The sequence below is a fragment of the Agelaius tricolor genome, unplaced genomic scaffold, assembly GCF_023055355.1.
Source record: "Agelaius tricolor isolate 1412-34295 unplaced genomic scaffold, bAgeTri1.0.p SCAF_11, whole genome shotgun sequence".
Lineage (NCBI taxonomy): Eukaryota > Metazoa > Chordata > Aves > Passeriformes > Icteridae > Agelaius > Agelaius tricolor.
In genome coordinates, this window is record NW_027269271.1 from 22,660,651 (window position 1) to 22,676,475 (window position 15,825).

At 52.7% G+C, this 15,825-nt stretch overlaps 1 protein-coding gene across 2 annotated transcripts; it reads right to left on the minus strand.

Moving 5' to 3' along the window:
- Positions 1 to 4,373: 4,373 nt before the first annotated feature.
- On the minus strand, positions 4,374 to 15,724 carry TAL1 (TAL bHLH transcription factor 1, erythroid differentiation factor). Of its 2 annotated transcripts, XM_071436678.1 has the most exons (5): positions 15,573 to 15,724; positions 14,095 to 14,244; positions 12,423 to 12,851; positions 11,585 to 11,676; positions 4,374 to 7,471 (listed from the first exon to the last, which is right to left on the minus strand). In XM_071436678.1, coding segments are annotated over exons 2-5 (942 nt in total). In that variant the 5' UTR covers positions 14,097 to 14,244; positions 15,573 to 15,724; the 3' UTR covers positions 4,374 to 7,052. The 2 variants fall into 2 exon arrangements, with proteins under 2 accessions (XP_071292779.1, XP_071292778.1); XM_071436677.1 differs by lacking the exon at positions 14,095 to 14,244 and having other exon boundaries at positions 15,573 to 15,717.
- Between the last annotated feature and the right edge of the window lie 101 nt (positions 15,725 to 15,825).

Below are 15,825 nucleotides of genomic sequence, written 5' to 3' on the forward strand. Positions count from 1 at the left end.
CATTCCTGGGGATGGAGCAGGCTGGATGCTCACAGCAGCGGTGCTGTGACACTGGATGGTGGCAAGACATGACTGGGACAGTGTGGATGTGTTTTGTTTCAGCTACAGCAGCTTGTGAAGGGATATTTCACAGCCAGCAAAGTGCTCTGGAGATGGGACAGCTGCTGAAAGCATCCCCTTGCTCCAGTCCCCCCAGGCAGCCCTGGCCTGGCAGTAGGTGAGGCCACAGCTGGACCCTTCAGACATGCAGGATGACTCCACTTCTGCTTTCTGTGTCCTCTGGGCAAGCCCTGGCAGCAGGGTCCTGCCTCAGGGGCTGTGCTGCAGGTGCTGACAGTGGTGCAAGCAGAACAGCTGCAGGATTGGACACGTTCCCTTCCCTTCCCAGGCTTTGGCCGTCTTCCCAGATGGACATCTGGAGTGGGACACTGTTGTTCCCTGCCACAAACACGGGGTGAGCAGGGCTGGCAGGCAGCACGCTTCCCCAGCCACTCTAGGCTGGATGCTCGGGTTTCTGGAGCCATTCACTCCCAGCAAGCCCAGCTCCCTGTCCCACATCAGGAAGGAGCACGGCTTGGCAGCCCCTCGCACAAAGACCTGCCACCTCCAGCCGGCTTATTTCACAAGGTGCAGCCAGGATGCTCTGCCATGCCTTTCCTGACACCCTTGGCATGTCCTCAAGCCTCTCCTAGCCCAGCCAACAGGTCACCTCCTTCCCTTCTTCCCAGCGCTCCTTGAGCCGGCAGAAAGCCGCCCGCCCTGAGGAACGCGGCACCGCCGCGGCTTTGCCGACCCCTTTGCCAAAACCCCTTTGCTGCAGGACCCATCCCCACCTCGGCAGGGCCAGATCCCGCTGGTGCCATGCGGGATTTACCCGAGGGATGGGCACGGAGAGGAGCCCCCAGGCCCCCAGGTGCTGCCGGCCGGGCTCACATCAAAGCGCCGGGGCTTTACCCGGGCTCCAGACGCTCCCTCCCATTTCCTGCTGGATTCTCGTCTCGCTCCCTGTGCCCGCATCAGCAAAACAGAGTGTAAAAATAGAGGCTGGGCTTCACCAAAACACAATGGTAAATTGTTCCCCGGAAAGGTCACTGGGGAGGCTGAGAATAGCTCCAAGAGCAGGGGAAAAGGAATGTCTACCGGGGGGAAAAGTTTGAAAGTGCCTGCTGGACCCACCCCGGGAGGTTTCCTGCATCCTCATCAGTGGTGCACGTCCCCGCTGTGGCCCCTGTGGCCTCAAAGCATCCTCATCCTCTCCCATCCACCCCAGCCTTCTGTCCCATCCCAGTTTTGAGATGGAAACTGAAAAAAAAAAAAAAAAACAAAAACAAAAACGAAAACCGGAGAGCAGTAATAAGGTGAAAGGAGAGGCAGCAGGAGGACCAGAGAGAAAAATCAGGACTGGGAGGAGAGAGAGGAACCTGCTCTCTGCTCATCTCCATGCAGTGTCCCCTGGGCACCACTGGCCGGCTGCAGCCTTTGTGCGGCGCTGGGAATGTCAGGGATGAGCCCCGGGATGAAGGGCGGACCGAGCAGTCCCAGAGAGCCATCAGTTACTCCCTCCTGTTGTCACCTCGCCTGTCACAGCGGAGAGGAGGAGCTTTCTCATGGGCTGCCGGGGTGGGAACGTTTGGGTGCTGTCGTTTCCGTGAGCATATTTGATTCAATGATGTGGGAATGCCCCTAATGAAGCAGGTCCCTGCTCCTGGCCTCGGCTGTGTTCCCAGGCAGGGCTGCCAGTACAGGCTGCCCTCAACGTGGCTTTGCCAGAAAGGCTGTAATTAAAAACAGATAATGAGGCTGGAAAATGGTAGCTGCCCAAATTCGGAGTGATTTTGGGGTTTTGTGTTTCTTGTCTCATCATTTTGGATATATGCAATCCTCCCACCTTCTCTCTGGTTTTTAATTCAATTTTATCTCAATGTCAAGTCCCGCTGTTCTCACTCCCCAGTGTCATCCATACACTTGTAAGGGAAATTTCCTGCCACTGGAAGCCTGAATGTCACTCAGTTCCTGGAACACATTACAAAACTGGATGAACAAATAACCTTTAAATGCATCTGTTTCAAGTTTGTGAAGAAACTGGATATTTCTGGTTTCTTTCCATGAAGAAACTGCTATTTGCCAGAATATTTCCTGCCCCACAGACCAGAACCCCCATCACCTTGTGGTGCCAGCAGTGAGGGATGGGCCCCAGCACTCCCAGCTGAGGGCAATGCCACCCATGACACCCAGTCTGTTTTCCTCCTGCTGCACCAATCCCTTCTGTGCAGTGGCAACCAGGACCTTAGGGTGCTTTCCCCAGCTTTCTGCTCTGTTTTGCATGAACAGAAAAAAAAAAAGTGTTGGGTTGGGGTTTTTCCCCATATATTTGAATCCACAGAGCATTGCACATCACCCTTTGCAAAACAACATGATTGTAGAAAAAAATTACCATTTGATGAGAAATTAATTAAATTTTGGAAGACAAGAATGGGAAGGGCTTTTAAAAATTACTTTAAAAAGCTCCAAAACACAAAGGCAGGTGAATGTCTGCTACCTTCTGTGACATTTGCATTCTGGTGGCCAAGCAGCACCAAGGTCCGGATGCTCAGGAGAAAAAGATGATGGAAGAAAGTTGCTTCTTCCAGCATGGCCAGCACAAAGCCACCAGCTGTGGACACAACCCTGGAGCCTGTCCTAGCAGAGCAGCACCCAGGGTCTCCCCACCACCGGGGTCAATCAGGAGTGATGCACACTGACCATCCCACCACGGAGCAGGTGGCACTGGAAGCCTCTCAGCCTTTTCCATAGGTTGTAGAACATATAAATGTGCACAGAGTTGTTTGAAGCCTTCACCCTGTGGGTGTTTGGCCCTTAAGGATGCTTTTTCCTTTGTTGGTTGCAGAATACTTGTGGCCATCAAGGATGTTTTACTTGAAGAAAGCAAAAGAGCAGAAGGGGGAGGTGAAAGGAGAATTGTCTGGGCAATGGAAGGCGGGAGGGAGAGGGGCAGGCGGTGGGAGGCAGAGATAACTGGTGGGTGAGCTATCAGCCCTTGCTGGGCTGGCAGCACAACAGGAGACAGGGGTTAAACCAGATGCACAGCCATGATCTCCCAGCTCCAGATAAGCACCCAGCGGCCCCACAGTGCCCACACCTGCCCCACGCCTGTCCCAGAGCCTGGCATGGAACCAGCCCAGCCCTGGCTGCTGGGGCTCTGCTCAGCCTGGCTGGGGAGGGGACAGCCCCACCTCCCTCCTCTGGGGCTCTGGACAGGGCTCCCCTCTTCCATCTGGGAAGAGAAATTTCACCTAGAAACCTCAAAAGCAAGCGTCGGCTCCCAGGCTAATGGGGAGGAGGGGTTAGCAGTGAAACTTTCGTGGGGAGGCTTTAAAAAAGCAAGGGATGCTTTAAAGGGTTTGTTTAAAAAGGCAACCATCTGTGATTCATAGAAATTAAAGAGAAGAAAATATTTGTGGTACCATTTCTGTTCATCTGTTCTGTGCTCAGTACGGTGTCAGCCACCATCAGCAGCATGGTACTGTATACACATATAAATAAATAAATAAATATATATATATACATATATGTATTTTATATATATATATAAAATATATATTTATAAATATATATATGTATATATATATTTATAAATAAATATATAATACATATATATTTATATATAATATATATATGTATAAGATATATATACAGATAGATAGATACATATATATATGTATCTATATATATACATACATATATTTTAAAACACACATACATACATATATATATAAATGTATATATATATATATATCTCTCTATATATATTTTTTTTAAAACACACACATGTTCAGTGAACTGCTTAGCCCGTAAACACTCCCTAATTAGTGCTGAGTATTTTTAAAAGCACTTGTGCGCATGGCCGTGATAATTTCTTTCTAAAAAAGAGGAATTACTCTCACTGCCTGTTAAACCATGGCCGAATGCCTGCCCTGGTGCAAAGGGAAGTAGCGTGGCCCCCAGCAGCCCCTTCCTTGCGCAGTCAGCCTGGCCAGAAGAAGGGAAAAGGCCACGGGAGCCTTTGGGGGACCCGCAAGTGCCAGCTGGGCTGAGGAGGGGGTGGCTGGTAACGCTCCCTGCCGCGGGCATTGCTTCATCGCCCGCCTTCCTTCCTGCCGGCCCTGCGAGCTCTTCCCCCGCCCAGGCCGGACCGTGTGAGTCAAGCAAGTCACAAAAACACAGTTAGCAGATCCTTCTGCAACGTTTTTTTGCTGCCCGTTTGTGTCTTTGGCTGGCTGGGAATGGGCCACGCCGGCTTCTTCACCCCACGGCGTTCAGGGATGATGGATTCGAGTGGGGAGGTGGGACAGAGGCAGACAGCGAGTGGAGGCTGCTTTGTAAAACTTTATTTAGAAATATTCTTGATATATTCATTATATATATATATTTATATATACACACACATTACAACAAATGTGTTTTCTAAATAGCACGTCCACAGTGGGTTGAGACTCAGGGTACCAGGTCTGGTTACTTCATTTCTGCAGAAAAAATGCAGAAATCCAAGGGGAGGGTGGCAGAGAAAGGGATGGGGCTGAAAAAACCAAAATCTGTAAGGCAGGAATTCACTCACACGGTACGACATTGCCCCAGGGCCCTGCTCCTGACAGGAATGGGGGTGATGGGCCACACAGCGAGAGGTGAAGCAGGCAGGAGGAGAGGTGGGCAGAGGAAATGTACCATTCAAATCACAATTAAAGTACAACTGTACATACCCCGGGGGACCTGTGGCACTCCGTGCACGGTGCCTGGGGCTGTTTGGGGGTGCTGACAAGGTTGTACCATTTCCCCAACTGTGCAGCTCCCCAAAAGACACAGACAGGACGTAATGGGTTTGTGTGGAATGAGGGGTTTCTGAGTATCGGTGAATTATTTTCTCGCGTCAGGTTAATAACAAGGGTGTGAAACCCCCACATACCCCACCCAGGGTTATTTGGGAACCAGGAATGGCTTTACCTGGGTGACAGCACCCCCCTACTCCCTCCCCACCCCGAGGGCACCCTGGCAGCCCCCCTGCTTGTCTCTCCTAGCCCTGGCACCAGTACCAGTCCAAACCTCTTCCTCAGCATCACCTCCTCACCCCCAGCACCTTCCCTGGTCCCCCTCTCTGGTAAAAACCCCCTGCACAGGCAACCCAGACCCAAGAATTTTCCTCCTTTTCCCCAGTTCAAGATGGGGGAGATTGGTGCTTTCCAAAACTTTGGGGGCTATGCTGGAAATCCTTGCATGGGCCAGGATCCCTTCCCAGGCAACTAATTCTGTCTGACATGCCAAACCACATGCCAGACTCTTACCTATTATTTACAAAGAGGCATCAAAACCATGGATGGAAATGACAGGGCTCTGAATTAAGCCTGGATGGGCTTTCAGACATCCACTCAAATTCCCTGTGTTCCCTTGTACCTCAGCATCCTTGGGAAGGCACGAGTGTGGTGGAAGATGTCCCCACTCAGAAAGATTTATTCCCTTCCAAAGGAGGTTTGTGTGTGGGTTTGGGGTTTTTTTTTCTGCTGTATCATGGGAGAGATTTCTGTGCCCTGACATGTGAGCAGAGGGAGAGGATGGGTTTGGGGCAATTCCTCCATCAGGCTCAGGAGATGGACTGGTGAAAGGTGGCCTGATGCAGCAGTGGTGGCACAGTGTGGCTCTCAGCTCCCACTGCAGCAGCAGCAGCCTCCTGCTCCCCTGTCCTCCCATTTCCCAAACATCCTCCTGCGGGGGCAGCAGGGTCAGGGGACCAGCCAAGTCACAGAGATCAGCTTTTTCTGAGCACTCAGGAGTGCAGGCTAATCCCACCACTGTTTTTACTGCTTCCCCCAAGATTCAGAGAGGCTGGGGACTGCCACCAGCCTCAACAGGTGAGGACCTTCCTAACACCAGAATAAATCCAGCACTATTGTCCACACTGTGGGCATTGGCACAGCTGAACCACCATTTCACAAAATAAAACCAAAAAATTCAAAGCATACCATCAAAAAACCTTTTTATAACCCTATGTACACGCACACGGTTGATACATCATTGACTCCTTTTGCCCATTTTTTTGTTTGCTTTTTTGAATTTAAAAATCCCCCAGTCCAAAGAGATACTTCACTAGCAAATATTTTCTTCCTTTACCAACTCTGAAATTCATCTTTCTCGAGAGAAGCTCTGGTCCCACAGAAACCACTGGGAAAACTCTAGGAGACCACAGCAGGCTTGAAATTCACCTGCTGAGTGTTACCAGCAGAAGGATCAGGGACTGGGAGGGTGGCAGAAAATACCTATGTACCTTTTCGTTCAGTGGATACTGCATGACAGTGTTAAACGGAAGTAATCCCACATCATAAATACAACAAGCCCAAACAATCCAAAATCAGACAGAAGAGAAAGGAAGAAAGGGAAGAGGGGAGAAAAAAAAAAAAAAAAAGAAAGAAAAAAGGAGAGAAAAAGAAATAGTCTAAATCCTTTTAATAGTTCTTTTGCTGAGGGTATTTTTTCACCTCTTTAAAAAGATACAGTCAAAAGCTCTCAGACAACAAGAATATGTGGCCAAGCTCCTGCTCAGACCAGCTGGATGTGCTCAGGCTGGAGAAGTGCTGCAGCACTGGCGTGATGCAGCAGTTCCCAGCACCACGTGGAGCTGGAAAGCGCCGGCGGCCTCGGCGGGCAGTGGAAGAGGAGTTCCATGTCTCACCCAGATGGCTGTTTGAAAAGAGACGGTCACCGAGTGGTCTGGGAACCCTCTAAACGTGGAGAGGCGCCAGCCACGTCTCCTTCCCCTCCTCAGAGTCCCATCCCGAGCAGTTCTGTACAACGAAGACGACCTCAACGCTTTTCTCCTCCGTACGGTCACGTACCTAAACCCCGAACGTTCATCTGGGTTGGTCTGGTCCTCAGCCAGCGTGCCGGGCTGGGCAGAGCGAGCTCCTGGGGAAAGGCAGAGCCACAAAATCCCCCAGGCACCAGTTCCAGCAGCTGCACAGGCCCGGCCTCTCCCCCGTGGCTCTCGGGGAGCAGCGTGGGGGTCATCACCGCTGCGCGTTGCCTTCTACGGGGAGGATGGCGTGGTGCAGGCCGCGCGTGTGCTTCGAGTCCAGCGCCTCGTGCTCTTCCGTGAAGCTGTCTGGGCTCGCCGCCCCGTCCAGAGAGCTTCCACAGCTGGAGTTGGGAGACAACATGTCCTGCAGGAGGTCTTCCTGGACTATCCCCGAGTCTTTGTTCACCTTGCCCCTTTGGTTTCCTTCTTCCTCCTGGTCGTTGAGCAGCTTGGCCAGGAAGTTGATGTATTTCATAGCCAGGCGCAGGATCTCGTTCTTGCTGAGCTTCTTGTCGGGCGGGTGGGTGGGGATGAGCTTGCGCAGCTCTGCGAAGGCCCCGTTGACGTTCTGCTGCCTCCATCTCTCCCGGCTGTTGGTGAAGATGCGACGAACCACCTTCGTGTGAGGGCCTGCAATGCCAACCAGGCAGAATTAGGGGCTGGGCTTAACAGGGCAGGTGTGACTTTGCTGAGTAGGTCATTGCTTTGCAAATTAACTAACTGACTAATTTGAGTGAGGTTTAATCAGCAAGGCAGTGAAACAAGAGTTTCCAGCTAAGTGGAAGCTGAGCCCATGAGCTGAGAAAGCGGTAACTTCTGTTCAGTCCAGTGGAAGGGAAAAATGGAGTTGCATCTCTTTGGATGTCTCCTCAGATATCGAAATTTACCTCTCCAAGGAAGAAGGCTTAGGCCATGATATGTGTGCAGAATTTTAGTGTATCTCAACTCATCAACAAGGGTAACTCAACAACAACAGTCCTATTTAAAATTAATCTCACTAGATGGCTTTATTTTCTCTTCCAAAAATTGTCTGAAGGACACACCATTGGGATGGGAGGAAATCAGCTTGAGCAGAGGCTTTGACAGCTCTGAGATCCAGAGGTCTTCCCTGCTGAGAGAGACCAGAGGGTTGCCAGCAGCCCTCTGAAAGAGATGGGGTGGTGGGAGTTGTCCCATAGCAATGAGGACAGGTAGGAAGTGCCCACACTGACCCACGGAATGAAGGCAGTGTCCTGCTGGAAGGGTGAGCGCTGTTTGGAACAGCTTCACAGCTGACCTGGGGGCTGCCTGCTCTCTGTCATCACTGCCACAGGGCAAAAACTCCCTCTGACACTGATTGGAGAAAGACTCTGAATTGCTGGAGGTGCTCATTTGACCTAATTACATGTGACCTCCAATTACACCTTGAAATTTTACAGCCATGTTTGGGAGAGGGGATGGTACACCGGATGAAGGCCCAAAGCACACCAATTCTCCTTTCAGCACATCAGGGCAGCTCCTGGTGTACATGAGAAAAGCTTTGTCTCTGTGCTAGAAGAGACCCAAAAGCACATTTACTGAAAAGTACAGTTCTGCAGGAGCAGCAGTGCTGTAAATCAGGATTGCAGGTCCTTGGGTCCATGGAAACCAGCTCACATGAGGGAACACTACCACAAGATGCTTTTATTATTACATCCTTCCCATCATCTCCTCCAGGAGACATCAACAATGGAAGGTCACATCAATCTCATGAAAATCTGGAAGAATGACCAGGGCAGAAACTCCCATGGGATAGGAAGCATCACATACAATGAAAATCATCACAGAGTGGGAAGCAAAGCCTTGCAGGTAACACACTGGTGAGATTTACCCCAAAGGACTGTGGAATTCTCATTCCCCCATCTCTCCCCTGTATCCCCCACTCTGTGACACCTGCCTAAGTTCTCCCTCCTGGTGGGAACAAGTCCCTGGCCATGGTGAGCAGTTCAAGCCACAGTTCTGACATCACCCAGTGGAACCAGCCCTCCAGGGCACATTTAAACACCTTTATTCTTTTCTAGTGGAACTCTTGGCTGCCTTGACTGTGGCGCAGGAACCAAACAGATGTGACTTTTTATGAGTATCCTGGCCAGGCTGTACCTCAGCAAATCCCACCCAGCACAACAGGAGAAGTGGAATCCCTTGTTCCAGCTGATCAGATACCATCAGATGCCATCACACTTTCCTCCCTTTGGGGGAAGCTGAGTCCCTGCAGCCCAGCACACCCCTCAGAACCCCCTGCACTGCAGGGTTTGCATGGGGACACAGTCCCAAGCAGCCAGTTAAAGCTGCCAGCCTCTCCAGCGTGTGAGCAGCCACACAACTCACTCCTCCTCACGGTGTGTGCAGAATAAAGGCACGAACGGCCCCTGGGACAAGCTGGGGGAGGTAGAAATGGCAAACACCTCCCTGACCTCTAGGACTCCAGTGTGATGCTTTAATAAAGGCAATATTCACCCCCAAGCAGCACCCAATGCCCTCTGTATGAATTAAGGTACAAGAGCTCATGCACGGGGAAGGTTTCTTGTCCCTGGTGTGTGCAGCCTACTGTGCCACAGGACTGTGGGGAAGGTGGCAGGGACCAAAGGCACCTCAGCAGCACTGCTAATTAAGCAGTGGAGAATGTGCTACATCCTACTAAAATAATATGAGATTTTTAACACTTTACTACTCCTTCCAGACAGCACACAGCAACTGGTTTTGAATCCAGAGAAAGATGGAGCTCAAAAGCTATTTACTCCCATGAGGGTATGAGAAATAACCACACCTTGGATACTGCTCATTAAAAAAATATCCTCAAGAGGCTTTCAGTCTTCAAATATGTGTTTCTGTTCACTGAAAGTGGATGACTAAAAGGCATCTATTCATAAATTGGTCAGAAACCAGAAGAAAAAATAAACAAAAAAACCACCTGTTCATTTTCATCCAGAGGCACCCAAATCAAGCTTTAGTATATAAAACAAATTCTGACACCACTCAAATTCTCAATTCCTGAACAAACTGAATTAAACATATCTTTTAGAAAGAGATCAGACTTTGGCCAAAACATGTCAAGCAGTGGAGGAAATTAAAATGCCCCATAGCTGTGTTATAATAGAAAATCTACTTGTCATTAAAAAAAATTTGCCTCATAATTAATTCAAGCAATCAGATGAGAATTTTTGCCTGGATTTTGTTCTAATGGATTGACTGATGCTTTTTTAAAATTAGAAATATGAGGGAAGTTAATAAAAATATGATCTTCCAAAGTTCCAGGATATACTTTTTTAGAGATACTTTTTTGCATTTTTATTTTCACTTCTGGTTATTTTTAAGGAAGATATTAAATGGAACAAAATGTCCATAAAATAGATAAAGAACTACTGCAAAACCCCCACCATTTATTCTCTCACAGAAAAATCCACAAACACAAAGAGTCTGGGAAGACTTTCCTGCCCTTCTGCAGCCCCCAAGGGCTGAGGACCCTCAAGAGTGATGCTCCCGTGTGCCCTGGATGTCACCCAGCAGGTGCCCATCAGAGCAATGAGCAAAGTGTCTCAGACCACACAGGTGCTTCAGCATGGGATGCACATCCCTACAAACTGTTCCTGCTTACACAACATAATCTGATACCCTTTTTTCCCCCTCAAAAAATCTTGAGTCCAGTCTTGGAAATTCACACGAACCAGAACCTGCAGGATTGAGCCCAATCTGTACACCTACATCAAAACACATGTTCAAAAACTTGGTTACAACCAAGTATTTTTGTAATCCTTAATACCTAATTTAATAGCAAGTGCAAAGCTTTAGTCAGACACCGAGATTTGATAGACTTTTCCCCATAAATGCTAAAACCCAGGGAAAAAGCCCTTCTTGTGCCGGGGCTGTAGCATCCCCTGTCCCACGGGGCTGCAGTCTGAAAGGAGCGGGAGGGGAGAGGATTCTGATTAATGCAGATAATGCCCTGAGCCTGTCATTTCGGGATGCATTATTTCAGACTGATGCAGGTTATGATTCGATCTTAGATTAGCTGGGTGGAAGGGAGGGGACAGCTAGCTGGAAAGGAGGAAAATTAATTGTCCAGCAATTGAAATACAGTGTTTCCAATCGCTAAAGATAAAACACATTTCAGCGAATCTCGTGTGTACGGGCTATTAACTGCAGAGATAAACAGACCGGCCTTCCACGTGCAAATCGTTCTTGCAAGTGTCCCTTTGCGTGGGCAGCAGCACACCCCAAACCTGCTGCCAGGAGCAGGCAAACCCTAAAACGCGAGTAGGATGCCCAGGTGTTGGTTTAAAGGCAGGTTATCCTTCCTGCCCAAGGCTGTGCTCCGCAGGGCGAACGCCTCCTGGCTGGAAGGGTTTTACAGGCGCAACATCTCACCGCAACGGCCCTGATCCGCACCTCAACAAAGACACGCATTTATTGTCTTCTTTCGGATTTAATCTCTAAGCAATTCGCAGAATAGGGATGTAATTAGCCACAGGCTGAGCTGCATCGCTGGGTGCTGGGTGAAGGCAAACTCGCCGAGCACGCTGCTGGGGACGGCTGTGGGCTCCGCTCACCGGAGAGCCCCCCTGCCTCCCTGGGCATCCTACTCGCGTTTTACTGTTTGGGGGTTTAGTCCTTTTATTATTTGGGGGTTTAGTCCCAGAGTGTGCCATTGTGCAGGAACTTTCGCCCCATGGCAGATAGAGACCCCCCTCCCGCCCAAAATGCGGCGCAGGGACGAAATTCTCTCACCGTCGGTGATCTCCATCTCGTACGGAGAGGGTCTCCGCTTCACCCGGTTGCTGCCGTACATGGAGAAGGAGTCCGGCTCGCCGAAAAACCCGCTGCAAGGAAAGGCGGACAGGCCGTGAGGACACACCGACATCCCCCCGGCCCGGCCCGTGAGGGGGCTGCCCCAGGGTGGGCGGGAAGCGGAGCTGCTCCGTGACCTCGGAGCGAGCTCACGGCTCACGAAGCCGAGCCCGGGGTCGTGCGGTGACACCACACGCGGCCAGCCGGGGACACGCAGCGAGAGACGCCAGCCCTGCGCGGGCAGGGGGACGTGAGCGGCGTGGGGAGTCCAGGCTTGCGGATTTGGGCAGAATCCCCCCATTCCCGCGACTTCGTGCACGCTCGGCCCCCCGACCGCAGCTTTCCCCGGGAGGCGAGGCGGGGGTCTGTCCCCGCACACCCCCGGGCTCTGTCGGAGCCTTGCTGCCCCCTTCGCTCATTTGCGGGACTCGTCGGAGAACAGAGAGAGCCCGGGGAGCTCGGCAGAGCTAAACCGGTTCTCGTCCGCTTATTGACGGAGCCCTTCGCTCTACCCAGGACTTCACTACAGCAAATTATTTTCCTTCGAGGAACGAATTTTTCTTTTCTTTTTTGACTTTCCCCCCGCCTTTTCCCTTTCTCTCTTTGCAAAGTTTACATGCAAATCCGCGATGATTTTAGCGACCAGCCCCGCGCAGACGAAGGGATGCTGCTGCTCCTGCCCCCGCATCTCCACCCCGCGCCTCCCGCCGCCCCAACACCGCGCGGGACACCCCTGGGACACCGCTCCGGGCTGGGGATGGGACGGGGGCACACGGACCTGTTGATGGTGGCCAGCGGCTGGCCCAGGTTGTAGAGCATGGCCCTGCCGGGGGGCTGCAGCGGGAGCGCGGGGGGGCTCAGCTGCACCATGCGGGCCTCGCAGGCGGCCTCGGCGGCGCGGCACGGCTCGGCTCCCGGCGCTCTCTGCATCGCCTCCCCCGCCGCCTCACGGCTTTTTATGTCCAGGGAGCCCCCCCTGCGCACCAGCTCGATGACGGGCACAGGGGCGGCGGGGGGCCCGGGGGAGGGCCGGCCCGCCTCCTTGGCCGCCCCGTTGAGCAGCAGCTGGGGGTCTGCCGGCGCCTCCATGCCCCCGCGGCTGCTCTCGGGCTCGCTCGTGGTCTCCGCTTCCGAGTCGTGCCGCCGGGCGGGGCGGGCATCGCGGGGGTCACTGGGGGGCGGCGGGGCGGGCGGCCTGTCCATCGTCCTGCGGAGAGAGGCAGCGCTCAGGGCCGGCCCCGCGCGGGGCTTTGCCCCTGCACGGGCACCGCCCGACGGGGAGAAACGGGGGAGCTCCTGATCGCCCCAAATCATTCAGGGTTTGCTGGCGGGAGGGGGGGCCGTCTGTCCGTCCACCCCGCCGAGCCGCTCCGTGCCGTGACGTCACGGGGCGCCCCGGCCCTGCCGTGACGTCACGGAGGCTGGCGGAGCGGCGCTTTGACGTCTGGCAGCGCCCCGGGCCCGCACGATGGGGACGGGCCGGAGCCCCCGGCAGGCTCCCGGTGCCCCGCGGGGATTCGCAGCGGCACCGATGGGCAGCGAGGGGGCTCGGGCAGCGCCCGAGGGTGCGGGTTTTAAATTGTGCGGCCAAATTGTGCGGCCAAATTATGGCGGAGGCCCAGCACCCAGCCCCGTTTTTCTGGGGATATTTCTCCCCGTTTTGGGGTCCCCCATCCCCGTTCGTTTCGGCGGTGTTCGCTTCCCTGCGGAGCCAGCCCGGTCACCTCCCGGCCTGCCTGTAGCGGCCTTAGCCTCACGGGCGGCCCCTTCTCCGCCCGTGGTTATTTTTTATTGTTATTTATAAACTATCGAAATATACCTGGAGCCACTTTTTGGGGGAGAGGGGGTTAATCCAGCCCTAACGGAGTCAATCCCCCCGCGCATTCGCTACCGCAGGAAGGAGGAAGGGGCCCGGCCGCGGCCGCACGCACAGCATTGTCCCCCTTCTCCCACAGAACAAATGCTGTCGCGACAGGGCACCTCGCGCCTCGGGCAGATATCGCGATTATTTCCATGCTTTATCTCCCACATATGCCCTCGTTCGTTTTTGGATTTTTTTTGTTGTTGTTGTTTTGGTTGATTGGTTATTCTTTTCTATATAAATAAGGAGCTTCACGGAGCAGAGAGCTGCCACCCATCCTTCTCGCTCCTTTGCCTCGGGTTATTTTTTATTCCGTTTCTGATAAACTGAGTCGCAAGGAAAAAAAAAAAGAAAAAACCAAAAAACCAAAAAAACCCCAAAACCAAACACAACCAAAACAAAAACCCAATTGGTTTGGGGTTTTTTGCTATATATCACTATCTCTCTGGAAAATAAAATTTAAAAAAATTACAACCACCCAACCTAAAGCACAGGTTCTCTGCCTTCCCTCCGGCCACCTTCCCGCCAGCCCTCTAGAAAGAAAAATCTAATTGCCTATTCCGATATTGTATAGGAAGAGATTACTCACATGTGTCATATTTAAGTAGGGACACCGCAAGTCTCTCCTGTTTCAACAAAAGCGCTCTCAGTGTCAGGCTGAATTTACTCCTCCCACCTCAAGGTACTTACGACTTTACAGAGAGGAAGGACACCCGCATCGGGATAAAACTGCTAAATCCTGGGAGGAAGAGAAGGGGGGGAGAAAAAAAAAAGAAAGGAGAGGGTGGATCTCGTGGGTCCGGATTGCCAGAGATCAGTGGAGGGAGAAAGGTGCAGGGGAGAGGGAAGGAGGGGACAGCACCCCGGGGAGGCCCCTGTGAGAGGGGACAGCGTCCACCCCCGGCTCTCCCCCCGCCGCCGCCGGAGCCGCCGCCTCGCACACGGGGCCACAGCGAGCGACGGCCATGGCCTGGCGTGGAAAAATAAAAATAAACAGAGAAAAAAAAAAAAAAAAGGCGTGAAAAAAAAGCGCCCTATATTTGGGGCGAATTGGGCGGTTTTTTGGACACATTGCAAGCCCGGTCCTTCCCGGGAGGAAATCACAGACGGGGCCGGACACGGGGTTGTTTTTCTCCCGATGGGCTCGCACGAAGCGGCGACGGCGGCGGCGTTTCTCCCACGTCCGGCTGGAAAATTTAATTCCTAAAGGGGCAAATTAAATTCCTCAAGGGGCCGGTTACCGGCCGAGGAACCGCGAGAGCCGGCACCGGGCCGGCGGCGGAGTGAGCCCGCTCCCCGCCGCCCGGCCACAGGAAGGCGAGGCCGGCTCACCCCGCCAACGAAATCACGAAAAATTAGGTTTTCCCCTTCGTAAAAAAAGGAATAATCCCGATGGCGTCTGTTCCCGCATTTGTTAAAAAACGAAATACGCAAAACCGCAAATATATCAGCAGAATTTTGCCTTAAATTGGGGTGGTTTCGTTTAGAAAAAAAAATGGAGGGGGGGCATTAAATCCCCGCCCGCTGGTTTCTGCTTCGCAAAATCCTTTTGTTTTCCAGCAGCCGATCGGCAGGAAATTTCCAACCCAAAAGCGCACCTCTCCCGCCGGCCCTTTGCAGGGAAATCGCCCCAAAGCCAAGGGGCGGGAGGGAGCGGGATATGGGGGACCCCGGTCTCGGGGAGAAGAGCTCCGGTTCTGGCCGTGGGCCGGGCCGTGTCTCGGTGTTTGTCCCTGGGGAGGGCTGGGGGAGCCGGGCCCGGGGGGCGCCTCGCCCCCAGCGCCCCCCAGCCCGTCCCTGGCTGCCGCAGCCCCGGGGTCCCGGCGCCCTGGGGGTGCCGCACCCCGCAATTTCAAAGGGGAAAGTGTGTTCTCCTCACACCGACCCCGCATCAAAGAATAAAACAGATTAAAACCCAACCGCGGAAAAGGTTTTGTGTTTTTTCTCGTCTCTCATGTGGGGCAGAAGCCCCCAAAAGTTCCCTCGCTGCCCTCCGAAGCCCCCCAAAACCACATCCCGCCGCCCCCAGCGCCCGGACTTGTGCGGAGCCGATTCCTCTTTACTCACCATTTGCTTTTCATTGGGAAAAGTGAGTGGAGCCATTTTGTGGCCTACGCATCGCGGCTATATTTGTAGTAAGTGTTGGGTGGCTTCAGCTGGGTAGGCTCTAATTCCACATCACGTCCAGTTTCCTATTTAGTATGGAGAGCGGAACACTACTGCAATGTGGCCGAGAGAGATAAAACCCCAGCAGTGGCCCGCCTGCCCTGATAAGCTTCTAAACCCATTATTTATGAAATGATTCATTATTATTTGGCAA